The 26,358-nt window shown below is 44.5% G+C and overlaps 2 protein-coding genes across 7 annotated transcripts; one reads left to right on the top strand and one right to left on the bottom strand.

Annotated features, from left to right (window-relative positions):
• Positions 1 to 671: 671 nt before the first annotated feature.
• CLHC1 (clathrin heavy chain linker domain containing 1) lies at positions 672 to 20,421 on the bottom strand. Of its 6 annotated transcripts, none has more exons than XM_079968717.1 (12): positions 20,396 to 20,421; positions 16,510 to 16,777; positions 15,155 to 15,342; positions 13,302 to 13,435; positions 12,835 to 13,036; positions 10,525 to 10,643; positions 9,321 to 9,408; positions 7,364 to 7,470; positions 5,345 to 5,519; positions 3,514 to 3,716; positions 2,444 to 2,623; positions 672 to 1,002 (listed from the first exon to the last, which is right to left on the bottom strand). In XM_079968717.1, the coding sequence occupies exons 2-12, from the start codon at positions 16,690 to 16,692 to the stop codon at positions 806 to 808; spliced, it is 1,776 nt and encodes a 591-aa protein (XP_079824843.1). In that variant the 5' UTR covers positions 16,693 to 16,777; positions 20,396 to 20,421; the 3' UTR covers positions 672 to 805. The 6 variants fall into 6 exon arrangements, with proteins under 6 accessions (XP_079824843.1, XP_079824841.1, XP_079824846.1 ...); XM_079968715.1 differs by lacking the exon at positions 20,396 to 20,421 and adding an exon at positions 19,981 to 20,332; XM_079968720.1 differs by lacking the exon at positions 20,396 to 20,421 and adding an exon at positions 19,981 to 20,332 and having other exon boundaries at positions 16,672 to 16,777.
• Positions 20,422 to 20,671: 250 nt separating this feature from the next.
• RPS27A (ribosomal protein S27a) lies at positions 20,672 to 25,663 on the top strand. Its single transcript, XM_079969083.1, has 6 exons — positions 20,672 to 20,764; positions 20,850 to 20,914; positions 22,710 to 22,764; positions 23,125 to 23,210; positions 24,903 to 25,034; positions 25,479 to 25,663. The coding sequence occupies exons 2-6, from the start codon at positions 20,867 to 20,869 to the stop codon at positions 25,626 to 25,628; spliced, it is 471 nt and encodes a 156-aa protein (XP_079825209.1). The 5' UTR covers positions 20,672 to 20,764; positions 20,850 to 20,866; the 3' UTR covers positions 25,629 to 25,663.
• Positions 25,664 to 26,358: the final 695 nt, after the last annotated feature.

Below are 26,358 nucleotides of genomic sequence, written 5' to 3'. Positions count from 1 at the left end.
TTTAAAAAACAACAACAACCCCTTCACAAATGAATGATCCTGGCTACATTTTCTTACAAAAAGCTTCTTTGATAAATTAAGTCTGCAATCCTAACTACCTGCTAATTGGTCTCTAAGGTGCCACTGGAATTTTTTTTTTTTTTTTTGACTACCTGGGAGTAGAGATGTTGGAGAAATAATAATAATAAAAAAAACCAAACCAAATGTTAGCCCTGTATGGCATGTGGAAAGGCCCTGAGTAAGTCTTTTGGGGTGGGTACTGTGTGCATGTAAGTGAGAGGGAGGGAAGGAGTGAGGGAGCATTTCAATCACTGGGCCCAGTGGCATAGGTGCAATTGTGCAAATATGGAATTTTCAATTTGAAAAAATAGACCAAGTCATGTGGACAGAAACTATTTCGGAAGAAGAAAAAGTTGGGCGACAAAAATGAAATTAGAGGAGAAATGAAGTGAAAATAATTTTAGTATGAACGTGAAACTCCATGACCATGAACTGCTAGCAACAGAGTCTTTAAACCTGCCCCAGGCTTTTTGCTATAACAGACTTAGCACAGCTACCCTTCTGGAACAAGTCTTATGTGAAACAAGGATGACGGTATCCAAAACCAAATCAAATACAGACTTCAAATAACACAGTCATATTTTGCCATGACAAACATCTCTCCCAATAAGGACAGACACCCAGGTGTTTAATGTATTATTGTTTCTAAGAAGAAAGCACATTCACAAGTCAGGTTTTGTTGAGTCTTCACCCAGTTGAAGCGACTCTGGAGGCAAAGAGCTCCCCCCTGTGATTTACAGGGAAATTACCAGAAAACGTGTTCCATTAACTTGGCATCCTCTGCACCATCAGGAATTTCAACCACTCCTGCTTGGGCAGCCAGGATCGTGATAAGAAACTTGGATAGTTTTTCTCTCCTGATACTCTGGCATATTTCAGCTATTTCCTTCCAGCCATCCACATTACATTCTTTATCCTTTACAATCATTTGTTCCAGCACGTCTGTAAGGACATTCAACAAAGAAAAATGTGAAACAAAGCCTTGCTGCTTTTCCTTTCTGCTTGAATCATGAGTCGTAGAAAACAGAAACAGGCATACCTTTGGATAGGATCCTAAATCCATTACAGGGCAATCTATACATGTCTATGAAGAAGCCCCACTGAGTTTGATGATATTTACTCTCAGTATTGCATTCTTAAGGTTTCGCCCAAAATAATATGCAAAGGATTGTAACCTAACATCACAGAGGTCTGCACTGATGAACTGCAACCTATGCATGTTTTCTTGGGAGCAAGCCCCATTGGACTCGGACTGACTTTTGAGGAAACATAGGTTGGATTGCAAGGTTGAACTATGTCCCAGCAGACGTAAGATGCCAAGGTAGAGCAGGTCTTTAGAACAATGGCATTCATGTTAATATTATGTTTCAAAGCTTAAATCTTAAAGCTGGGGTAAAATGAAGCCATAAATAATTGCTACATTTAGTCACAGGTTAAACATGCTGACTTTTTAGTCAGATTGTCCTCTATGAAAGGATGTTAACTGATTAGCTAATTGAGTAAAAGCAACAGAGTTAATCCATCACGTTTAGTAGAACATCTGCATTACATATCCAATTAAAGCACCTTTCCCCAACTTAAAAGGTAAAGGTAAAGGGACCCCTGACCATTAGGTCCAGTCGTGGCCGACTCTGGGGTTGCTGCGCTCATCTCGCTTTATTGGCCGAGGGAGCCGGCGTACAGCTTCCGGGTCATGTGGCCAGCATGACTAAGCCCCTTCTGGCGAACCAGAGCAGCGCACGGAAACGCCGTTAACCTTCCCGCCGGAGCAGTACCTATTTATCTACTTGCACTTTGACGTGCTTTCGAACTGCTAGGTTGGCAGCAGCAGAGACCAAGCAACAGGAGCTCACCCCGTCGCGGGGATTCGAACCGCCGACCTTCTGATTGGCAAGTCCTAGGCTCTGTGGTTTACTTGGTGTCTTCCAAATTTTTTGAACTACAATGGCTTGGGCTGATGAGAGTCAGGACTCCAAAAAATCTAGAGGACACCATCCGGGGAATTAAAGGATCTTGGAAGCAAAAACATGATCTTAACTGCTGTTAATTTGGCGTATAGCATTGGTGGCCAGTAGTTTGGACAAGGGTGCCACAAGTGAAGCCCATGGTATGAAGGCCAAAAACAGACATGGCAGTGGGAGACCTGTGATCAGATCTCTCACTTGTTTTTAAAAGTTTAATTGAAGCTGAGAGCAGAGAGGGATCCAGTTGGGACTGCATCCCTGTAGCCCCTGCTCCTGATTAAAATCCTCCACCTGTCCGCACCCGCTACTTAGCCTTGTGAGACCAAACATATCTGCAATGTACAGGTGCCTGTAGATATGGGATAAATTGCAAGTACATGCAGTGACATTTCTACTGAAAAAAAACCAGCTGTGCTCACCCCTGCCTTCCTTGGAAATATCTTCCAACAATCGTACGCAAATGACTTTGTGTTCTGTGTCGATGAGTGTCAGGACTGTTTCCCCGAGGGACAAGAAGGGTGGATGCCCATTCCACTCTTGAGTTAGGCAGCGCATGAGTTCTACATTTGGGCAATGTTGCAGTAGGAAGATATAGTCCTCTGAAAACAAACAGCAATTCTGTTAGAAAGACCATCTGAAAACAATACAATCAACCATGCCAGTAAGTGGGGCACGAGGTGCACAAAATGCCTCCAGTTCTTTGCTGGCAAGCAGAGATCTACCATCTTTAAAAAGGCAAGATGGACTTGAGGATCCCATGGATGGACAGCAAATGAACTATTTTCCATGTAGAGCTAATGCTTGTTTCAAACCATAAGCAACAGAGAGAGGGGAAAAGCCATAATCACTTCCTCTTTCTCACACACAAAGCATTGCAAAAGTGTTTGAAGATGGCTGAGAAGCATTTATTCATTCAACATACAGTGGTACCTCAGGTTAAGTACTTAATTCGTTCCGGAGGTCCGTACTTAACCTGAAACTGTTCTTAACCTGAAGCACCATTTTAGCTAATGGGGCCTCCTGCTGCCGCGCCGCCAGAGCCCGATTTCTGTTCTCATCCTGAAGCAAAGTTCTTAACTTGAAGCACTATTTGTGGGTTAGCGGAGTCTGTAACCTGAAGCATATGTAACCTGAAGCGTATGTAACCTGAAGCGTATGTAACCTGAAGTACCACTGGAAAATAGCACATGTAATTAAGGCCTGAAAAAGCAGCTACTTGATGCATCATCACCATCCCCAACATTTGAGATCACAAGGGGAAGTCCTTTTCTGGATTTCCTGGCTTCTGGAGTCAGGCATGTGAGCTACAAGGAACAGGGTCTTCTAAGTATTAGTGCTGTTCTTGTGAAACTCCTTGCTGAAGGATGCTCACTAGGCTCTTTCACTTGCCACTTTTCAGAAGATGATTAAGATTTAAACAGGTCTTTGGTTAATTTCACTGCTGTCGTGGTTGCAGTGAGATATAAGTTAACAAGGCTTGGGAATCTACCTCTTGGAAAGCGTTTGCATTGCTGAAGGTAATCCATGGCTCCGTAGATCTGTCCTTGTTTGCACAAGCACAGGGCGGCTTTTTTGTGCGCTCCACATTCAAGGTAGACAATCTGAGCCAAAGCGTAGCACTGGGACTCATTGTGCTTATCCATCTGTGCATAATTGAAGATTGCATCGCCGGCTTCCTCACAGAATGCCAGTCTAGGGGAAACAAGAGCAATTAAACATTCTAGGGACTTATCAGGCTTTGGGGTATTGTGAAGGATTTCAATGTGGAATAATTGAAATAATGATACCTAGGATCATTTTGTAACTCACTTTGACTTTAGACTTAGTGGCGGGGCAGAGTAACTAATATAAAATATAATAATAATACAATAACAATTTATAATCTAAGTGATGCAAAGTAAAAAAAGAAAGGAACAGGAAGAGAAAACAAGGAATTGAGAAAAGTCTTGCTCATAAGGCAATGTTGGTGTAGGACTCTCTCTGCATATTCCAGGAGTTTGAGCATTACCCAAATGATTCCCATGCTGGGAAAGTAACTTCTGAGATTCTGCTCAGGTGCTTCCTGTTGACCACAAATCTGCTTGCTCCCCCACTGCCACCCGCATGCTGCCTCTGCCTCACTTTCTTCTCATCCTGGCTTGTGCTCAGCCCCAATGCAGTTGGGTCTGACAGAGCCAGGCTGCCTCAGTTTCAGAGTTAACTCTTCACATTTTGAGAACAATCAGCAGGAGCATCAGTAACGCATCTGGATCTGCCTTCTTTGGAGCCAGATCACTGGTTCGCATGGCCTAGCAGACCTGTGCAGAATGGGGGGCAGCCAAGTATACTTTATTGCAGATATTAATATTGTGCAGTTTGAAGCAATAGGATGAATTAAAAACTGGTTCCTCTTGCAATAAAAATTGTCCATACCCAAAATATGGTTTCAAAGCTTTACTAAAAGAATTTTCTTCAGACAGATAAAAATACAAAAAATGATACAGTGGTACCTCGGATTGAGAACTTAATTTGTTCCAGAGGTCTGTTCTTTACCTGAAACCGTTCTTAACCTGAGGCACGCTTTCGCTAATGGGGCGTCCCACTGCCGCCCTGCCGCCGCCACACAATTTCCGTTCTCATCCTGAGGCAAAGTTCTTAACCTGAGGTACTACCTCCGGGTTAGCGGAGTTTGTAACCCGAGGTGTTTGTAACCCAAGGTACCACTGTACATCCAAATAGTTGCATACCAAATGGGCCTGAAATCAAAGGTTTGTCTATCTCCACAGCCTCCATTACAGCCTGGAGCTGTTTTCTCTCCAGGAGAGAGAGACTTCATTAGCACACCTTTGTCTTCGGTGGCTTGAGAGAGCAAACGGCACCCTCAAAATGGCAATTTGCAACTGAATATCCCTTCCATGTGGTGTAAAGTTAAACACCATGTAAGAGAGCCAGTAGATAGACATCAACAGGTAATTATCAACCTGGTGGCACTTAGAGAGCTCCTAGTACAGCTCAATGGAATTTCCCATGCCCTTTTAGCAATACACATACAGTGTGATTTTCTGTTTCAATGTGCAATTAAACAATTATACTTAACACACTTGACCCGGGCCTCAGAGGGCTAAGATGGCTGTGGGGAAGGAGAGCCAGGGGCCTGCTAGACTGTCTTGGTAAGAACAAGACTCCTGCCCCCAGGCTTCAAACAAGCTCTGAATGGGCCTGTGGCCCAGTATTGCCTACTCTGAGGCTCAGTGGCTCCCCAGAGGGCTTTCCAGCATAAAAAGCACATCCTCTACCACTGAGCTATGAACCCTCCTTGAATGCTCCGAGTGGCCACTTACCTGTGCATGGTGACCCAGTGCATCACCAGGTCTAACCGTTTCTCATTCAAGGCACACTGGATGGCTTCAGCTACCAAATGGCTTGAAAGTGGCTGCTTAGTAGCTATGCATGTGCTTATTAGAGCTTCGCAGTACATGAGCAGAGGGAGAACCTTCCCTTTGATTGGGCCAACACCTGAAAGGGGAAGTCAGTAAGTTTCTTTTTTAAAAAAATTAAGCAAGCTATGGAAGATAGGAGTGCCTGGCGTGCTCTGGTCCATGGGGTCACGAAGAGTCGGACACGACTAAACAACTAAACAACAACAACAACATGCTTTTGCTTGGTCATTTTTCTTCTCTGCACTGCTGATTCCTCCTCAGTTCAGATTCTCCACTAAGGGAGCCTTAATTCCAACCTTGGATTTATATAATTGCTTGATCTTGGGGCTGTTAAGATTTAAAGAAATGAGGAAAATCTCAGAGAGGAGGAGGGAGGGGGGAAACAAGTTGTGGAAAGTGAGGAATGGTGGGTTTAAAAGGACAGAGGGACAAATATATTTAGCTAGCTATCAGTTTTAATTTTTTTATCCAGCGCAATCACAAAGTAAGGTAGCAACCAGGAATATTTTAAAAACTGCATTTTAATACTACAGGCTTTGATGAGACTTCAGGTGTAAAGAAATCTGAGAAAATATATCTACATAATGTTCTAACCTGCTACACTAATGCAACTACTTAGGGTGCTCTTTTGGTTGATTCTGTCTGTTTGGCTGTCAGAGTCTTGTAGTACCTTACAGAATTAGAAAATTGAAAGGTACATCAAAAGCCCCTCCCAGTGCAGAAAATCTTCTGCTACAGCATCCCTGATAGGTTGGCTATTCAGTGTCTGCTACTGAGAGTATCTCTCTGCATTCTTTTAAAAATAGTCTAACTTGACATACTAATTATGCTACTCAGAGCACTATACTGATTGATCTAAAACAGGAAAGTCATATAAACCTTAAATATTAATGAATGTATTATGACGTAAGCATTTGTAGACTAGACTCCACTTTATCAGATGCAGGAAGTGTTGTCCATGAAATCTCATACCTAATAAATGTTAGTTGTTAAGGTGCTTTAAGTGGTTTGTGCTACAAGAAACAACACGGCTAGAGGAAGTTAGCTGATCTAAGAAACTGCAAGGGAGAAAGACCACATCCGAGGATCTCCCTCATTAACATCCTTTCAGCACCAGACATAAACTTCTCTCTTTATCCAAGTATTTAAAAGGTTATGGTAAATGTCCATCCAAGTATTTAAAAGGTTATGGTAAATGAGCCAGTGTGGTGTAGTGGTTAAGAGCGGTAGTCTCGTAATCTGGGGAACCGGGTTCGCGTCTCCGCTCCTCCACATGCAGCTGCTGGGTGACCTTGGGCCAGTCACACTTCCTTGAAGTCTCTCAGCCCCACTCACCTCACAGAGTGTTTGTTGTGGGGGAGGAAGGGAAAGGAGAATGTTAGCCGCTTTGAGACTCCTTAAAGGGAGTGAAAGGCGGGATATCAAATCCAAACTCTTCTTCTTCTTCTTCTTCTTCTTTTTATTGCTGGTTTCTGCTCCTAAAGGTTTGCTATTTTGCTGGATCTGTTTATGGGTCACTAAAATTATTACTGCAATGTGTTTCATTTGCTTTTATGCTATGCCTTATTAATAATTTTTTGTAAGCAGTTTAGAAACTTACATATACCGTATTTTTTGCTCTATAAGACTCACTTTTTCCCTCCTAAAAAGTAAGGGGAAATGCGCCTTAGAGAGCGAATGCAGGCTACACAGCTACCACAGAAGCCAGAACAGCAAGAGGAATTGCTGCTTTCACTGCACAGCGATCCCTCTTGCTGTTCTGGCTTCTGAGATTCAGAATATTTTTTTTCTTGTTTTCCTCCTCCAAAAACTAGGTGCGTCTTGTGGTCTGGTGCATCTTATTTCGCTTTATAGAGCGAAAAATACGGTATATCTATTGAGTGACTAATAACTCATATACATACATACATACATACATACCCCTAAATTTCTCCATGGTTTCTTCATTGTGGAGGATTCCTCTTGGACAGTTTGCTGCATATATTGCAGCAGCCTCAAACTGACTACGGGAAAACAATTCATTGAACCTGGCACAGGTTAAAGAACATAAAGGTTCAAAGGCACAGGCAGTGGATGTGAAAACAATTCCATGCTTGGCAGTGGATGTACACTAGCCAGACACAACCCCAGAAGCTGTGTAACATGGGTATGATAGTCAAACTAGAAATACATAGCAAGATGCTCTTCTTTCATGCTCTTGCTATGTCGCTGTGCACAGCAAGACAGTTGTGGTGAGGAGCAAACCATCTCTTTCCAGCCTGCTGACCCCATTTTTATCTGTTTTATTTATTCATTTTGTATACCACCCACAGGGCAATTCACAACATAAAAATACAAAATGAGTACATAAAATATATAATAAAAACCAACACAAACAAACAAAAACCCCTCCCGCAAGCCCATTTAAAAAGGAGATAAAATGTTAATCAGCCCCTGGTTAAAGAGAAATGTCTTCATCAGGCACCTAAGGATATTTAATGAAGGCGGCAAGCAATAAGCCCTCGGGAGAGCATTCCACAGATGGGGAGCCACTGCAGGCAAGGCCCGTTCTCGTGTTGCCACCCTCCAGGCCTCTCACAGAGGAGGCACACGAAGAAGGGCCTCTGAATAACCCCACTCTGAGGTTTTGTGTAGATGTTAAATAAATGGGAGGGGGCCGTGGAGAAGTAAGAGGGAAGTGAAACAGTGAAATGGCGTTTTCTCATCTGAACAGACAGAGAAAACCATCTCTCTGGTTCCATTAGTCTTTTTGGTTATGGCTCTCCTAAGAATCCATTTCTCCAGCAAACCCTTGCCCAAAGACACCATTTGCTTCTCTCCTTCCCTGCACCTCCATTTTCCTCATAAGCTTACATCAATTCCTGACCTTATTCTCTACCAGTGCCTTGCCTATCCAAGATCTCTGGGGCAGCCCATGCTAATGACTAGCTTTGGCCCTCAAATACTTCTGTGTATTAAGGAGTAGAAGAAGCAGTTCTGTTTGGCACAGCCAACTGGTAAGGGATGCTCTTTGCTTCCTGCTACATCTCCCCAGTTCTGTTTTTCCCTGCAGTTTTGCTGGCTGTGTGTGCCATGTCCCCACCTGTGTGGGATGTATTATTACTAGAGCAGTCAAGTACAACATTTTCCTGTTGCCTAGAATGGACACACAGGGGAATGTGGCTCCAGACAAGGAGGACTTCCTGTCATACTTGTGTGGAGCTTCCTCCCCGTGTGTGACCAGGTAGATGACCCTAACTGACCAGATAAAAGGGTTGGCCACACAACCATCTCTCTCTTGAACTCTTAGTCTCTTACTTTTGGAGTCTCGTGGCTCTTAGCCAGCGCATGGCTCAACCTTCACATAGGTTGTAGCCCACAAGCAGAAAGTCTGAGATGCAGCTCAGACTTCTTTTTACTGTAACCACAAGATAAAGCATGCCTTCAGATTACTGCTGTGAACTGAATGCAAGTAAAACTTTATTCTTACTTTTAAAGAAGACTGTGTCATGTTATTATTATTTTAAGGGGGAAATAAAGGGAAAACTTACCAGGAACAATCCAGACTGGATTGCTTAATTATTCTAATGAATCATCAACTTGCTTCCAGTATGTTGCAAAGGGAATGTGCTCTGCTGTTTACTCACTAGCATGAGTGAGGAAGAATAGTATCAAAACAATATATCCTCTCCTACCTTCCTTAATATTCCCACAATCTGCACACCAAGAGTGTGTCACAGAGGGGAGCGGGGAGACTGCTTGTGCCCACTGCTGCAGCTGTCAGAGGATCTCCACCATACTGCTGCTCTCTGTTCAGTCGAGGAGTCTAATGGCCGCAATGTGCTTGATGTGCTAGTTGTGGCGGGCACAGACTAAAGGGCATGCTCCATCACCTTACCTTTCAATGTATTCAATCAGGTCTTCAGCCTCTTTGCTTTTGCTGGGGTCATGTTCAAATACGCTGGAAATGCTGCTGGCAAGTGTATCTGAATAGAGAAAGCCACCCATAACAAGTTACCATTTTACACTCTCAGAAAACAGAACCACCAGGAACCACAGGTTTACATCACTTTTAGTATTACTTTAAATGATATGGCTTCTTGTAGTTTGGTGAAAGTGCTGAGAATTCTGTTTAGAGAGCTCTACTCTGCACCGCAGAATTACATTTCCCAGGGTTCTCAGGGGAGAGGAAGGTCTGTTAAACTAATTTTGGCCAATAGCGAATGTGTGCCCAAAGACATCGCCAGCTGTTTTCCAAACACTGTGCAGCATTCAGAAGTGACATAGTCTCTGTTCAAAAGGCTTACAGTGGGCAGGAAAGACAGGAATGAGAGGTGTGGGCTGGATGTAGTAGAGAAGTAAGGGGAGGTCAGCTGGAGACGATGGAACATGAAAGGTGAAGTTAGGATGGTTCAGGAAAGGATTTGCTAGCACATGAGTCAAAGGAAAGAGTGCAGGAAAGGAATCAGCTTGAGCATAAGGTGTAGCTTGTCGGAATTCTTCAGAGATATAAATTTGAAAACTGACAAATAAGGATGCCGGAGCATTCCAATGAAAACAGAAATGAGAGCAGAAGTTGCCCATGTTCTCTTATTTGTCCCATGTGTCCAGAAGCAAAAACAATCCAGTGAATACAATCGGCTGTTTCTTTCAATCTGCACATGATACATAATTGATTACGTTTCCTCTCATTTGCACAGTGTTTCCTTTGCAGCGAAATGAATGGGGCAGAATAACATAATGACAAATTTATTTTACATAAGTTACATAATTACATAAATTATGCACTTTCACCTCAGCAGACAGCAAGAAGTGGAACTGCAGCAGTGTTGCATGTGATAGAAACAGAAAACAATGCCTTCTCTCCCCCCCCCCCCCCCCCGGATGAATGAGCTAGAACAGATCAGGGGACCGAAAGATTGGCACAAGGGGCAAAAGGCAAGCCCTACTTTGGCAAATAATTTCAAAATGAAAGGGAACTTTAGCATTGCTGGTTGCCACATGGATCAATTGTTTCAGCATGCATCACAGACAAATGTTCTTCCTTGTCCTCCTTTGATGGTTTGCTGTTAGATGGCAAAATCTGAACTCGTATATTTTACCTTTTGAAAGTTTCTCATTTTCTATCATTTGAATGATGAGCTGTTGCAAGGTTTCTAAACTCCTGTCTGAACTCTCCCAGATAATCACAACGTTGACAAACTGTGATAGTCGATAAAAGCTACAAAGGAGAGAATAGTGCGTGAAACTGGCTGCCTGGCTGTGGCTCATCAAAAGGCTCTTGTTAGCTCCCTGTTAGTGATTCCGCCTAAATTTCTCTTTTCCCCCAACCACACCTTTATTCTTATCATCTTGCTCCCTTTAGTCTTCAAAACAGAGGACTTGAGTTTTCTTTGCTACAGACCTTTCCTACTGCATGTTCCTTCATCAAGTGGCTCACAATTTGGGATGAGGGAGAAATTCAATTCCGGTTGCGTTTACAGGCAAACTGACCTAATTTAGCCATTTCTTCTTCTTTTTAATGAGCAATTTCCAAAACAATATGCAGACTGAAACACAGCCATCCTTCAAAATTCTCACTTATCTGAATACTGAAATGCAGTTCTCCAGCCAAGTAACGTGTACAAATATTTATAAATCTCTGTATAAATCCTTATCAATCTCTCTCCCATTTTTTATGCAAAGATAAACATATTGTCATAATTACTTTGTATATTAGTAATACTCATGGCTAGTTTCTAACAGAGACCAACCCAAACCTCCTTTGAACAGGGCTGGATTCGGCAGCGGTTGTTTGACAAGAAGATGCTGGGGAACTGAACCAGGGCCTAAGTGCTGTTGGTCCTCCCCATTAAATGAAATGAATGTCACTATGTTATAGTTGAGAACTACTGATCCATCTGCCTGGTACTAGCCTAACTATATGGCTTAGGTCAAAGCTATCTGTAAAGGTAAAGGGACCCCTGACCGTCAGGTCCAGTCGTGACTGACTCTGGGGTTGCGGCGCTCAACTCGCTTTATTGGCCAAGGGAGCCGGCGTACAGCTTCCGGGTCATGTGGCCAGCATGACTAAGCCACTTCTGGCGAACCAGAGCAGTGCATGGAAACACCGTTTACCTTCCCGCCTGAGTGGTACCTATTTATCTACTTGCACTTTGATGTACTTTCGAACTGCTAGGTTGGCAGGAGCAGGGACCGAGCAACAGGAGCTCACCCCGTTGCGGGGATTCGAACTGCCAACCTTCCGATCAGCAAGTCCTAGGCTCTGTGGTTTAACCCACAGCGCCAACCGTGTCCCAAAAATGGGCTTTGCAATCTTCAGAGGAAGTCTTACTACCTTCACGAGCACACCCGGTGAAGATGCAGGACAGACTTTCTCAGTGGCTGCTCCTAGTCTTTGGGACTCTCTTCCTAGACAAGCTACACTGTCTCCCTTTCTTGTTATCCTCCCACTGGCAGGTAAAGCCTTATTATTATTATTATTATTATTATTATTATTATTATTATTCCAGCAGGCTTTTAGGAACTGACTGGTTTTTAAGGAAAGGGCTCTGTACTATTTTTTACTATCTGCATTCTAGAAGATACTTTTTAACATTAATTCCTCAGGTGGTTTAATTGCTTTTGAAAGATAACCCTTTATATGTTTTCAGCTCTGTCCATTTTATCTGTATTTGCTTTAATTTTTGTGTGCCTCCTTGAGTTCTGGCAGAAAAGGTGGGATACAAATACAGTCAAACCTCGGTTGTTGAACATAATCTGTCCCGGAAGCCCATTCGGCTTCTGAAATGTTCAACAACCGAGGCACAGCTTCTGATTGGCTGCAGGAGCACTCAAGCAGCAGCCACATCAGATTTTTGGCTTCCGAAAAATGTTCGAAAACTGGAACACTTACTTCCGGGTTTTTGGCATTCGGAAGCCAGAATGTTCCAAAACGGAGGCTTTTGGGAACCAAACAACTCTGTGTGTGTCTGTGCGTACCAGATGTTGAATTAATAACTACAGTGGTACCTCGTGTTACGGACGGGATCTGTTCCAGAGGCCCATCTGTAACATAAAATGCCTGCAACTCAAAGTACTGTGTCTGTACAGGCGCGCTTTGGCGCTTCTGCGCATGCGCGAGCGGCGAAACCCGGAAGTTACCCGTTCCGATACTTCCAGGTTGCCGCGGAACGTAATGCAAAAAGACGCAACATGAAGCAGACGCAACACAAGGTATGACCGTATTAGGCATTCCGCCTCTGGGATCTAAGCCATAATCCAGCCTGATTATGAGGTCTGTACCTAGAGAGGACTGCATTGCTACTGCAGCTCCAAAATAGAGGAGTGCGGTAGAAGTTGAAAGAAATAATACCCTGCAGAGCTCTTTTAAATACAAGGTAAATTTCATGTTGCAAGGGGGATCATTATACCAAAACTTCAGCAGCTCATTCTGTTTTTCAGCCTCATTTCGCTGGATAAGGGCACGGTTGAGGTCCTCTTCAATGTCTACAGTGTTCTCCAGGGGGATGTACTTTGTCAACATGTCTTCTTTCAGGTCCCTCACCCTCTGTTGGAGGTGAGCCAGGTGGACAGAAAGGGCATTGATGTCGAGAGAATCTTTCATGCTGATGCCTGTTGGGAAAAGCGGAGCATAGGTTCCGGTGAACTCGCAGCCCGATTACCTGGAAATTCAACTTTGTTAAAACAAAATCAAAGCTGTGGTCATTTTTCATTAGATTCAATTTTCTCAAAGACAAGTGTGACAGCTAAATTGCATTACTTGCTTTTCCTTCATTGAAATCCACAAGACTTAATTGAAAAGTCTGTAACTATGGCTAGCTCATGCTCCAAATTTAAGAGAAACTTGATTGCTATATTAAAGAGAGCTGCTTCTCACCTGGAATGAGGATGGCAGGGTTGATTGTCTTGGTTGGGATTGGAGAGTCTTTTGCAGAGAATGTCTGCCTTAATGCTCTTACTTTCTGTATCAAGTTTGTGGTTCTTTCAGAATTTTTCTCAATTATTTTTATCCTGAGAAAAGAAATAGTCATTGAAATATTAATCCAGCCTCTCTTGTGTAAGCGGCTTTCATGTTCAAAGACACCCCCACCCATTCTGACATGTGCCACCTTGTGGGGGCCACATGGCAATGATGGGCAGGGCCAGAGGCAAAAGTGAAGGGGGGATAATTGTTACTCTTACCTTTGCACAGTAGGTGAAATTTCAATCATGCAAAACCAGAGATTTCTACATACACATCTCTTGATTCAGGCAAGCAAAGGAGCATTATTTCTGTTCAAGGGCATATTGTTTCCAGGGAAAAGGACTAGAGGAGATTGGAGGGCAGGGACATTGAGGAGCAGTGCTTTTATTTCTAAAAAAAATGTTTAGGGGTACTCTCATTTTCCTACTCATATGGAAATACTGCCCCTCAATGAGTCCAAACTTAGATTCACAAAATGTTTAGGGGTATGCGTTACCCCTGCGTCCCCCCCAGAAAAAAAGCACTGGTGAGGAGAGAAGCCTCGGGACAGTTCCAAGGGTCAGGCAGAGAAGCATTTTGCCCTGTGCTGGATTTCTTCAGTAAGTACACCAATGGGATGTCTGAGGCAACTTTACTTAATCAAACAGAACAGCGGCTGTGGGGGAACCCACAAACATGGAGTCCACAGGCCTATAAATTACAAACGCTCTTCTATGGAGGCATTCCTTCACCTTACATACCTCCAACATTTCTCCGATGTCTTATTCAAGACAACTTACCAAAAAAAAGCCCACAGTAAATTAAAAACAATAAAGAGTCGGGGGTTGGGGGGCAGGGGAGAGACATTTTATAAATAAAGCATATCAGCAGACAGTAAACTAAATAACAAGCCATCAAAGGCTCTGACTGAAAAATATGCTTGCCAGGACAGAATTGTCAAGAGCTTGTTTAAAAGTAGACCAGGAAAATCATCCCAAAATTTAAAAGAAAACATTGTTTGCTGATTTTACTTGACATTTCTTTCCCGAGAGCTTGCCACTGTACTCTGAAGAGTTGCAGTTTCACTACTTTCTTGTGTGGCTTTGAAGCCACACCATACATTTAAAGCACTCATACCACTTTAATAGGCAGGGCTCACCCTAAAGAATCCCAGCTATAATTCCTAGCACCCATAACAATCTACAGTTCCCAGGATTCATTGTGGGGAACCCATCACAGTTCAAGTGGTGTTAAGAGTACTTTCAATGTATACAGTGGTGCCTCGCAAGACGAAAAGAATCCGTTCTGCGATTCTCTTCGTCTAGCGGTTTTTTTGTCTTGCGAAGCAAGCCCATTGACAGCTTAGCGGATTAGCGCTATTAGCGGCTTTTAGCGGCTTATCAGCTTAGCGGATAAGCAGATAAGCGGCTTAGAAAAAGGGGGGGGGAGGAAAAAAAAGTCGGAAAACCTCGCAAGACATTTCGTCTTGTGAAGCAAGCCCATAGGGAAATTCGTTTTGCGAAGCGCCTCCAAAACGGAAAACCCTTTCGTCTAGCGGGTTTTTCGTCTTGCGAGGCATTCGTCTTGCGGGGCACCACTGTATTCTGGCAGGGAACTAGACTGAAACACGATCCATGAAAAATATGACACTAAACCGTACATAATTAAAAGTTTTTAACCCCATTTTACTAAGTCCATGCTGTTGTGCTACAGACTTGCTCAAAAATATGCCATGAAAGGCCATCCACCCCACCTCCTGTACTTAAAGTTGCCAAAGAAGTCCTTACTTTTCTTCCAGCTGACTAATTCTGTTCTTATAATACATGAGAGTTGTAGACTCGCAGGCTAAAATCTTTAATTTCCCATGAAGATAACAAGCATTCTGTTGGCCCTTCTTTATTGCTTCTATGAAGGCATCATATTCCTGCTTGATTGTAGTGAGGATATTCTTGTACGCATTAGCATGCTCTATTATCTGTGTCAATAATATAGAGGCTGGTAATTTGTTTCCCCTGCTGTATAACATACTAGGCACAAGTTATGAAAAAGCTTCATTCCAAAATCTTTGGAAGACCCTTCCTTGCCAAGTCAGACCAAAGCAGCCTTTCCCCTTCCATATGGCAGATATTGCTTGTCAACGTGATGCCTGAGGTTCCCAGTGTGTCCACCAGTACCTCCTAGGGCACCTGCGAAAGGTTTAAGTAAATATCCCCTCAAAATCTACACTACAAGCGAGACTGCTTGTTCTTCCTGCTGTTTTCACTCCTACGTTGAGCTCCCTTAAACATGCCCACATTTCACTGAATGCCAGGATTGGACAGCCACCCTCCCATCTGTTCTGAAAAGAGGATAGGTGCAAAAAGAGCTTCTCTCCATGAGAAAGCATGTGGAGAAATGGCTGGTGTAGATGTCTCTCCCCCACCCCCTGGCTGGACTGGCTACATGTCACTAAGACACCTGTTTAGTTTTTGGGTTTTGTTTTGTTTTTGCTATTTTACACATTCCAGGACACAGGCCTGGTATGATGAAGCCTAGCTCAATTGCAAAATGTTCATATCCATACTGATGAATACAGGCCCAGTAGATTCCTTGGCAAATGCCACTGGGAATAGATACAGGATATTATTATTTACTGACTTTATATACCGTCCTATACCTGAAGGTCTCGGGGCGGATCACAGGATAGTAGCTAGCAGGATGGACCATGAACCAGACTGGCTGCTGTTTTTCAGCCTCATAGGAACATAGGAAGTAGACTCAGACTGAGTCATGCCATTGGTTTCTCTTGCTCATTATCATTTACACTGACGAGCAGTGACCCTCCACAGTTTCAGACAGGTCCCACCCACCTGGAGATGCCAGGGATTGAATCTGGGACCTTCCTTCATGCAGAGCAGATTTATGATCTCCTCGGTCCTCCCACATGCAATATGGGGGATAATACTACTGATCTACCTTACAGAGTTGTTGCAAGAATTGCTGTAAAAATGGATGGGAAACATTTTGCACACTTAGTCCTATATAACGCTGCACATTATTATTTTGCCACTGATTTCAGTGAAAGTCAGAATATGTTCCCAAACTCCTAAGATCGCACCCATTTGTCTTGAAAAGCAAAATGTTCTTAGCAATGCTTGGTTACCATTTCAAACACATTTCTGTATATTATGTAATACTCCTCAGCCGGTCCTTGCTCAGTACAGCCCACTTTCTCGATTTCTGAGTGGATGTAACTCTGGATGCTCTCCAGAAATTCCTTCTCCGCCTCGGGGATGATAGGAGGCAACACTGAGCACTTTCTTGCCTTGACACTGGCAGCTTTCATGACGGAGGAGCAGCTAAGCTTCTACTGCAGACAGAAGTTGAGAATTCTCAGCTGTTTCTTTCGACCGAAACACTTCAGTCAAAATCTAAAAGAAAAAAGTGACAGGGACACTGTTAAAATAATTTAGAACTTCTCTGGCCTGTCTCGCTGTCTTCAGTGGGACTTATTCGCAGATAAACTGGTGCTGGTCTGGATGCAGCAATCAAGCATCTCACTGTGGAATAGTCATGTTAAATCCATCTTTGTGCAAGTATGCAGTAGCAGTGTCCTTTGTGAGGCTGGTCCAGAGGCTGAAACTACAGTAACTAGTTTGCTTGCTGGGCAAACTACCGCCAGCGTGAAACACCATGTTTCTGGAATGTGCAACAGCCAGTCTGCTACTGGGCCAAGTTCAAGGTCCTGGTACTAGCATGTAAAACCCTCCAAGTGCCTCCATTTTCCAGGGTTTACAGAAGCTGTCCCGGTTTATGATTTGATCCCAGAATGTCCCGCTTTTCTTTAGGACGTCTCTATTTTCATTGCATAAATGCTGGAGGTTATGCGACCCCCCCCAAGCCAAGGCAATAAGTAACTATGCAAAGTTTAGAATCATAGAATCATAGAGTTGGAAGAGACCACAAGGGCCATCGAGTCCAACCCCCTGCCAAGCAGGAAACACCATCAGAGCACTCCTGACATATGGTTGTCAAGCCTCTGCTTAAAGACCTCCAAAGAAGGAGACTCCACCACACTCCTTGGCAGCAAATTCCACTGTCAAACAGCTCTTACTGTCAGGAAGTTCTTCCTAATGTTTAGGTGGAATCTTCTTTCTTGTAGTTTGGAACCATTGCTCCGTGTCCGCTTCTCTGGAGCAGCAGAAAACAACCTTTCTCCCTCCTCTATGTGACATCCTTTTATATATTTGAACATGGCTATCACATCACCCCTTAACCTCCTCTTCTCCAGGCTAAACATGCCCAGCTCCCTTAGCCGTTCCTCATAAGGCATCATTTCCAGGCCTTTGACCATTTTGGTTGCCCTCCTCTGGACACGTTCCAGTTTGTCCGTGTCCTTCTTGAACTGTGGTGCCCAGAACTGGACACAGTACTCCAGGTGAGGTCTGACCAGAGCAGAATACAGTGGCACTATTACTTCCCTTGATCTAGATGCTATACTCCTATTGATGCAGCCCAGAATTGCATTGGCTTTTTTAGCTGCCGCGTCACACTGTTGGCTCATGTCAAGTTTGTGGTCAACCAAGACTCCTAGATCCTTTCCACATGTACTGCTCTCAAGCCAGGTGTCACCCATCTTGTATTTGTGCCTCTCATTTTTTTTGCCCAAGTGCAATACTTTACATTTCTCCCTGTTAAAATTCATCTTGTTTGTTTTGGCCCAGTTCTCTAATCTGTCAAGGTCGTTTTGAAGTGTGATCCTGTCCTCTGGGGTGTTAGCCACCCCTCCCAGTTTGGTGTCATCTGCAAATTTGATCAGGATGCCCTTGAGTCCATCATCCAAGTCGTTGATAAAGGTGTTGAATAAGACCGGGCCCAAGACAGAACCCTGTGGCACCCCACTAGTCACTCTTCTCCAGGATGAAGAGGAACCATTGATGAGCACCCTTTGGGTTCGGCCAGACAGCCAGTTACAAATCCACTGAGTGGTAGCATAGTCAAGACCGCATTTTACCAGCTTCTTTACAAGAATATCATGGGGCACCTTGTCAAATGCCTTGCTGAAATCAAGGTAGGCTACATCCACTGCGTTCCCTTCATCTACCAGGCTTGTAATTCTGTCGAAAAACGAGATCAGGTTAGTCTGACATGACTTATTTTTCAGAAATCCATGCTGACTATTGGTGATCACAGCATTCCTTTCTAGGTGCTCACAGACTGTTTGCTTAATGATCTGCTCCAGAATCTTCCCTGGTATTGATGTCAGACTGACTGGGCGGTAATTATTTGGGTCCTCTCTTTCCCCCTTTTTGAAAATAGGGACAACATTTGCCCTCCTCCAGTCTGCCGGGACTTCACCTGTTCTCCAGGAATTCTCAAAGATGACTGCCAGTGGTTCTGAGATCACATCTGCCAGTTCTTTTAATACTCTTGGATGCAGTTCATCTGGCCCTGGAGACTTGAATACATCTAAACTAGCCAAGTATTCTTGTACTATCTCCTTAGTTATTCTGGGCTGTGTTTCCACTGCTGAATCATTTGCTCCAAATTCTTCAGGTCGGGCATTGTTTTCTTTATCGGAGAAGACTGAGGCAAAGAAGGCATTGAGGAGTTCAGCCCTTTCTGTGTCCCCTGTTTGCATTTCACCATCTTCTCCTCTGAGTGACCCCACTGTTTCTTTGTTCTTCCTTTTGCTACGAACATACCCATAAAAGCCTTTTTTGTTGCTTTTAACCTCTCTAGCAAGCCTGAGTTCATTCTGTGCTTTAGCTTTTCTGACTTTGTGTCTACATCTGAAGGTGCCCTGTATATCGAAGGGTTTCTTTTTAAATGTTTAATTTTTTATCATGTTTTTATGTATGTTGGAAGCCACCTAGAGTAGCTAGGGCAAGTCAGTCAGATGGGTGGGGCCTAAATAATAAAATTATTCTGATTATGGAATAGAATGCCCCTATTTTCTTTGGAGAAATGTTGGAGAGTATGGTAAGGCCCTATGCAACTTGGGACTGGGATACTTGCAAAACTGTCTCATCAGACCTTGCACACCCATTAGGTCTTTATAGGCCGAACTGCCATGGAGATCAGCGAGGAAGTATAACTCCATCAGCCCCGTCCCATGAGGATCCTAAGTGCCAACAAGACCCACTGACTGTGTGGAAGCTCACAAGGTTTAATCCCCAACATCTCCAGTTAAGGCCGGGACAGGAATCCTGTCCAGCTGCTGCCAGTTTGTGTAGGCAATACTGAACTAGCTGGACCATTGGCCTGACTCTCCTCCATAAGGCAGCTTCCTATGATGGGGCTGCCGTTCCTAGAAACCCAGAGCTGTGCCACATCTGTAAGAATTAGGTTGTTTAGTGTGGCAGCACACACACTTTGGAACTCCCTGCCTCATGATACCAGGCAGGCGCCTTCACTGTATTCGTTTCGGCGCCTGAGGAAAACATTTTGGTTATCCAGATTACAGTCTGTATGAGTTTTAATTTGTTGCAGTCTATTCTGCGGCAGGTTTCACCCTCTGCGTGTTTTAAATTATGGACGTGGTTTTCTTATTTTTCTGCCTTTTCATAAGCCACTTTGAGGCTTTTTCCCCTAGTCGGCAAGCACAAACGTTTATGAAATGAGTAAGCAGAACTTGTGCCCACACTTGCTTTTTCCTCTCCTCCCTACCAAATCCCCTTTCCTCATAAGTTGCCATGCCTTTTTATGAGGGGAGACTGCGTGAACCTGAGGGCAGGGACCATCTCAGAGATCACGTTGGTAAGCTTCTCTGGGAGCCTATTTTCGGCCAATGGGCGGTGTAGAAATGCCTTCAATAAATTAATATAACTCATAAATACGGCCCAGGATATTATGTGGAAGGGGGAGGTCCTTCGGAATTACAATGGAAATGGAGTTTCTGCCTCACACTGAGGGAGCTCCGGGGCCCTTTTAACAACGCGCGCGAAAAGCGGCTCTTCTTTCCCTCAGCTGAGGGAGCCAACTGCCAACCGGCCCGGCCCCGCCCCTTTTGCCCCTGGCCCCGCCCCTCTGCCCCAGCGCGGACTCACCCAGGAGCCAACTGTCGGCAAGTAACCAAGCTGAGCTAAATCACTAAGCAAGGCGCAGGTTGCGTGGGTGGATTCGGAGCGGTGCATGCTGGGAAAGGTAGCTCCCCTCCCTCCCCGCGTGCCCACTTAAGCCTACAACTCCCAAGAGCCCTTTCGCCACCGGCTCAACCCAGGACGCGCCCGCCTTTAAAAACTACCGCTCCCGTCATACCTCCTCATACGTTCCAGGCGGCGGTGCACGACGGGAGTTGCAGTCCTTTCCTCAGCTAGCGTTTTCCTCTCTTCCTTCCGCTCCCCAGCCTTGGAAACCCCGTGCGCGGCCGAGCGGGTTCTCTTTCCGGCGTCCGCCATTCCGGGAGCGGGTCGTTGGTGAGTGGCTGCTCCGTGCGGGGCCTGCTTCTCCGTTTCCCTCAGCCTTCCTTCGCCTCATTTCTCGCTCTCGTTGCTTCCTCAGGTCCGACGGCCGCCGCCATGCAGATCTTCGTGAAAACCCTGACGGGGAAAACCATCACCCTCGAGGTGAGGGAGGGAAGAAAGCAAGCATATGAGGGGTTCAGGGCAAGGCCGCTGATCCTCGGGCCTCTTCGCCTCGTGTCCCCAGAGTTGGGCATCCAGGCCTTTCTTTCCCCTCCCGGTAGTTTGTGGCCTAGAGGGAAATGGCGGGTTTTGCCCAGTTCCGCTCCCTGCTCCCTTCCAAAAAGGAAAAAAAAAGGGGGGGGAGGAAAGCCTCTGGCTCATAGACTGGTAGTGCATAGCTGTCGATTTTTACCTTTTTTAAAGGGAAATTTCCTTATTCCGAATAGGATTCCTCGCAGGAAAAGGGAAAAGTTGACAGCTATGGTAGAGTGGCAATGGGGGGGGGGTCCCCTCGGGGTCATCTAGTCCAACCCCCTGCAATGCAGAAATCTCAACTAGATCACCCATGACATGGCCACCCAGCCTCTGCTTAAAAACCTCCAAGGAAGGAGGAAAGCCCATCACCTCCCGAGCAGAAAGGTCTTAACTGATGTTGGGTCAGAATCTCCTATCTTGAATCTGTTGATTTGGGTCCTTAGACCAAGCTGATACATTTGTGTGTGTGTGTGTGTGTGTGTGTGTGTGTGAATGATATATTTATGAAGATGGCTATCCCATCTCTTTTCCGGGCTCAAAGGCCTTGTAACCAACCCACCCGTTTTTGCGTTAACTAAAGACCACAACAAGGGACGCAGGTGGCGCTGTGGGTTAAAGCCTCAGCGCCTAGGGCTTGCCGATCGTAAGGTCGGCGGTTCGAACCCCTGCGGCGGGGTGCGCTCCCGCTGCTCAGTCCCAGCGCCTGCCAACCTAGCGGTTCGAAAGCACCTCCGGGTGCAAGTAGATAAATAGGGACCGCTTACCAGCGGGAAGGTAAACGGCGTTTCCGTGTGCGGCTCTGGCTCGCCAGAGCAGCGATGTCACGCTGGCCACGTGACCCGGAAGTGTCTCCGGACAGCGCTGGCCCCTGGCCTCTTGAGTGAGATGGGCGCACAACCCCAGAGTCTGTCAAGACTGGCCCGTACGGGCAGGGGTACCTTTACCTTTACCTTTTAAAGACCACAACAGTTCCATCACAGCTTGATGCTGCCCAGCAACACCCAGTATTCAGAGGCATGCTGCTTCTGATTTTGCAGTTGGTGTGTGGGCACGGCGACTAATAGCCCTTGTTTTTCATGTCTTTGTTTAATCTGCTTTTAAAGCTGCCTAAATTGGTGGCCGTCGCTGCCACCGGGTATAGGGCGGTATATAAATTCAATAATAAGTTGAATGCACTTTTTTATCTCCTCCCTTGCCCCCATCCCATGTCCCCACAATAAAGATAGGTGTTTTTATATCTGAACAAAGAACCCAGCCAACAATAATATAACCGCCTTCTTTGCCTCTACCACTTGCTGTTGCTGAAAGGAAAGGTTTGAGAAGGAGATGTGCACTCTTTCCATTCTAGCCTGGTGATGGCAAGGCAGACAGCTGACAAGCCAAGCACCAACATTTTCCTACCATTTTATCTCTGTGCTGTGAAAAACTTTGTCTCCTGTATGTTAAAACTGCTGTTAAAAGTACAGGAGCAGGATTGGTGTTTGTATGTTGCTACAGAGAATATGACAAGAGCTCAGTGTTTGGTCTGTTAACCAACATTATCTTGTCAATGGCTCTGTGTGTGTTTTAAGAATTGCTAGTCTAAACAAAGTCACTGAGCTAATACGCATGTACTGTTCTAATGCCTGGATTGGAGCAGTAATGAATTTATAACTATTTAAGTCTGTAAAGCAATTCAATGGTGACTTATTTTTATAAACAGGTTGAACCATCTGATACCATAGAAAATGTCAAAGCCAAGATTCAGGATAAGGAAGGTAGGTGTTGCTTTTGTTTTGGAACTTGTGGTTTTAAAATTATTCTACTGTGGAGTAAAGCTTCCTTGCTAGAATTCTGTTTACCTGTACCGTTCTTTTCCATCAAATTTGGTCTTCTAGGAGGTCATAGAATGATGCTTGCAGGGTCAGTTCAGTATGCTGCAGCAAACAGGATACAGCTAGGAATGATGCCGCCTTTATTTAAAAATAAAATAAAAGCTAGCAAGTATAATTGGGGTACATGTAGAATGAGGCTTATTTTGCTTTCCCCAAAAGGATAATAAATAGATGGAAACGCACTAAATGTTCTTATAAATAACTGAATCAGTTATTCATACTCCACCATTATTCCTCTATTAGGAATTCCTCCTGATCAACAGCGATTGATTTTTGCTGGGAAGCAATTGGAAGATGGGCGCACTCTGTCTGATTATAACATTCAAAAGGTATGTACTAGGTGTTCTAATACAGTGGGTGGAATTTACTGTTGCTCTATTACAAACATTCTGTCTGCACAAACATTTCAGCTTGCCAGGCAGAATGTTCCTCCCTCCACCTGGCCTGTTCTGTGGGTTCTCTCAATCCCAGTCAGATTCAGTGGGGGGAGCCCCATTGTGGAACCCCATGTGCTTGCTAAACCATAAAATTTAAGAGCATGCTGTAAACTTGTACCAGTAGGATGAATCCTTCTGCTTCAAGTAGACAAAATAAGCAGGTGGTGGCAGCAGGTGGACATTGGTCCCACATATTCATTGTTAATAGGATATAACAGTTGGCTGTGGGCTTCTAAAGATGGAGACTTCATGAAAAATGCCTTTTCCCTTCTAGCACCTAAACCTGTCTGCCTTTAAAGGCACACAGAACCTTAGTAGAAACAAGCTGGAGGTTTAATTACATGAATACAAAGAGCATAGTGAACTGAATATAATGGACTTTAGCTTATCCCAAATATCAGAAGTTGTGCTGACCTGATCAAATATGAGGTGAGCGTAGCAAACTTGGATTTGAAAAGCACAGTAGGTTGCATCCAGCAGTGTTGCTCAGCTGATGGTAACAGTTCTATCAGCAGAGTGGAGAGGGATCAATTTTCTGTTATCTCTCCTGCGCCCCACATTCCCAGTGCAGCTACTCTGGAGGATTGGGGGACCTTCTACAGATCTATTCATACACTGTTTCCCATCCAAGGATTCCGGAGCAGTTTGTTGGATCAATCCATCAACCTCTGATGGATGATTTAGAAGGATTGGGTCCTGCCTCACTTTCGCTGTGCATGTGTGCCAGTATCCATACTCTGCAGAGTTACATCTTAATGCAGCTCCTTCCTTGGAAGCGTCTTTGGGGTTGAAGGTACACACAATAGGCAATAAACACTCATGGACACCATAAAGATTCAGTCGAGTGTAGAAGTTTACTTGACAGGCATAAATGCATATTGGTAGCAAATATATACAGACATTCACCACTGCCGTGGTCAAGGCATGCTTAGAGTCCAGCAAGAGTCCAAGACTCACTCTCTGCTTCTCTCACCGCAAGGCGCAAGCAAGAGACTCACAAGAAGTTGCACAGAACCATTGTTATCAGCACTTCTTGTCACACTGTGTATGTCCAAAGAACAGTTTCCACAGAAAAAGTCCTTGCATAGACAAAACAATCTCGGCCTTCTGCTGCTTCTTCAAACTTCTCTGTTCTTCGCAGTTTCTGGAATAAATAATTCTCTCTCACACACACAGAATATCCAGCACAGTTCACAGAATTTGGGTGCGTCTGCAGAGGGCTTCAGGGGGAGTTGCTTCTCACACAAGCCCATCTAGTTGCAACTCCATTTAATGCAACCCAATGACTTCTGTAGTATTTACCAGTCATTGAGATTATTTCCAGTCTATTTAGCGCACCAGCAAAGTGCCAGTTATGTGCTTTGGTATTTTATCCATTTGCTACTCTTCTCTCACTCGTCCTTAAAAGAGCACAGGGTGACGGTCTGGGAGGTGGGCTGGGCTAAGCGACTTGTCCAGGGCTATTAGCTTCGTGGCTGAGCAGAGAACCTATATTTTGCTTTCTTGTGCCCGTCCCAACTCCTAACTGTTGCATGACAACAGCTGTCAAAATTTTTGTGTCCTTTGTTGGCTTTCTAAAACTAGGAGTCGACCCTTCACCTTGTGCTGAGACTTCGTGGTGGAGCAAAGAAGAGGAAGAAGAAGTCTTACACCACTCCTAAGAAGAATAAGCATAAGCGAAAGAAGGTGAAACTCGCTGTCCTTAAGTACTATAAGGTAAGAGCAACTTCAGGTGGGAATTGACATACTGGGTCAGCGGTAATTAATTGCCTGTGAAGAGCTTGCGGGTTCTTTCTACTGATGGCTGTTTCTGCATTTAGTTAGAATGCCAGCATGAGCCCGTCTTCTGGTGACAAATGTAACTAAGTTTGTTTGGAAATAATGCATGAGCACAACTGATTAATAGTACTGGTTAGGGCAGTTATGCTGAATTGTTGGTTGGGGGGGGCATAAGTTATTTTCTTGCATTTAATGCTTAAATGGCAAATATGGCCACCCCGCTCTACTAAATTTTGTTGGGGTTGAGCGTGTAACCTTAAATGATAAGTTGGTGTTTCTAAAAATTGCAAGCAGTGGTAGTCTGGGCTGTAAGTCAAGCTTCTGTATTTTTTTCAAGGGAGATGGAAAATGCAATACGATTTAAAGCCTTTCTTCTTGCAGGTGGATGAGAATGGGAAAATCAGCCGCCTGCGGCGCGAGTGTCCCTCCGAGGAATGTGGGGCTGGAGTATTCATGGCTAGCCACTTTGACAGACATTACTGTGGCAAGTGCTGCTTGACATACTGCTTCAACAAACCAGAAGACAAGTAAATGTGTCTATTGTAATAATTAAAAGTTGCTTTGAATTTTGCTGTGTTTTTTCTGGTTCCATGAGTGTTCAAAGCAGGGGCTCTAACATGTTTGCTAAGTGGACCAGAGAGGAGGGGAAGGTAGATAAATGGAAGACATGGGGCTACTCATCATCATTGCTGATAAGAGGAGTTTGTATTTGATATCCCGCTTTATCACTACCCTAAGGAGTCTCAGAACGGCTAGCATTCTCCTTTCCCTTCCTCCCCCACAACAAACACTCTGTGAGGTGAGTGAGGCTGAGAGACTTCAGAGAAGTGTGACTAGCCCAAGGTCACCCAGCAGCTGCATGTTGGAGGAGCAGGGAAGCGAACCCGGTTCCCCAGATGATGAGTCCACCGCTCTTAACCAGTACACCACACTGGCTTCTTTGTAAGAAACTTCAGTGAAAGCCTTTTCTGTCTCTGTTAAAAATTGAGGCTACTTTAGAGCAGCCAGCCCTCTGCAGTTCTTGACCAGTACAAAAGCTTTTGCTTTGTTTCATTGAATAATACTATTGTAGAGTTGGAAGGGACTCTGAGGATCATCTAGTCCAACTCCCTGCAGTGCAGGAATCTCAACTAAAGCATGCAGCTGGCCCGTATGGGGATTGAACTCACGACCTCGGCATTATCACCACCACGCTTTGACCAACTGAACTGCCTTGTAACTTACCTGTTTAGTATGAAATACTTGCTCTGATCCAAAAATG

This window comes from Podarcis cretensis (assembly GCF_951804945.1).
Source record: "Podarcis cretensis genome assembly, chromosome: 3".
NCBI classification, from domain to species: Eukaryota; Metazoa; Chordata; class Lepidosauria; order Squamata; family Lacertidae; genus Podarcis; species Podarcis cretensis.
This window is presented reverse-complemented; position numbering and strand designations above follow the sequence as displayed.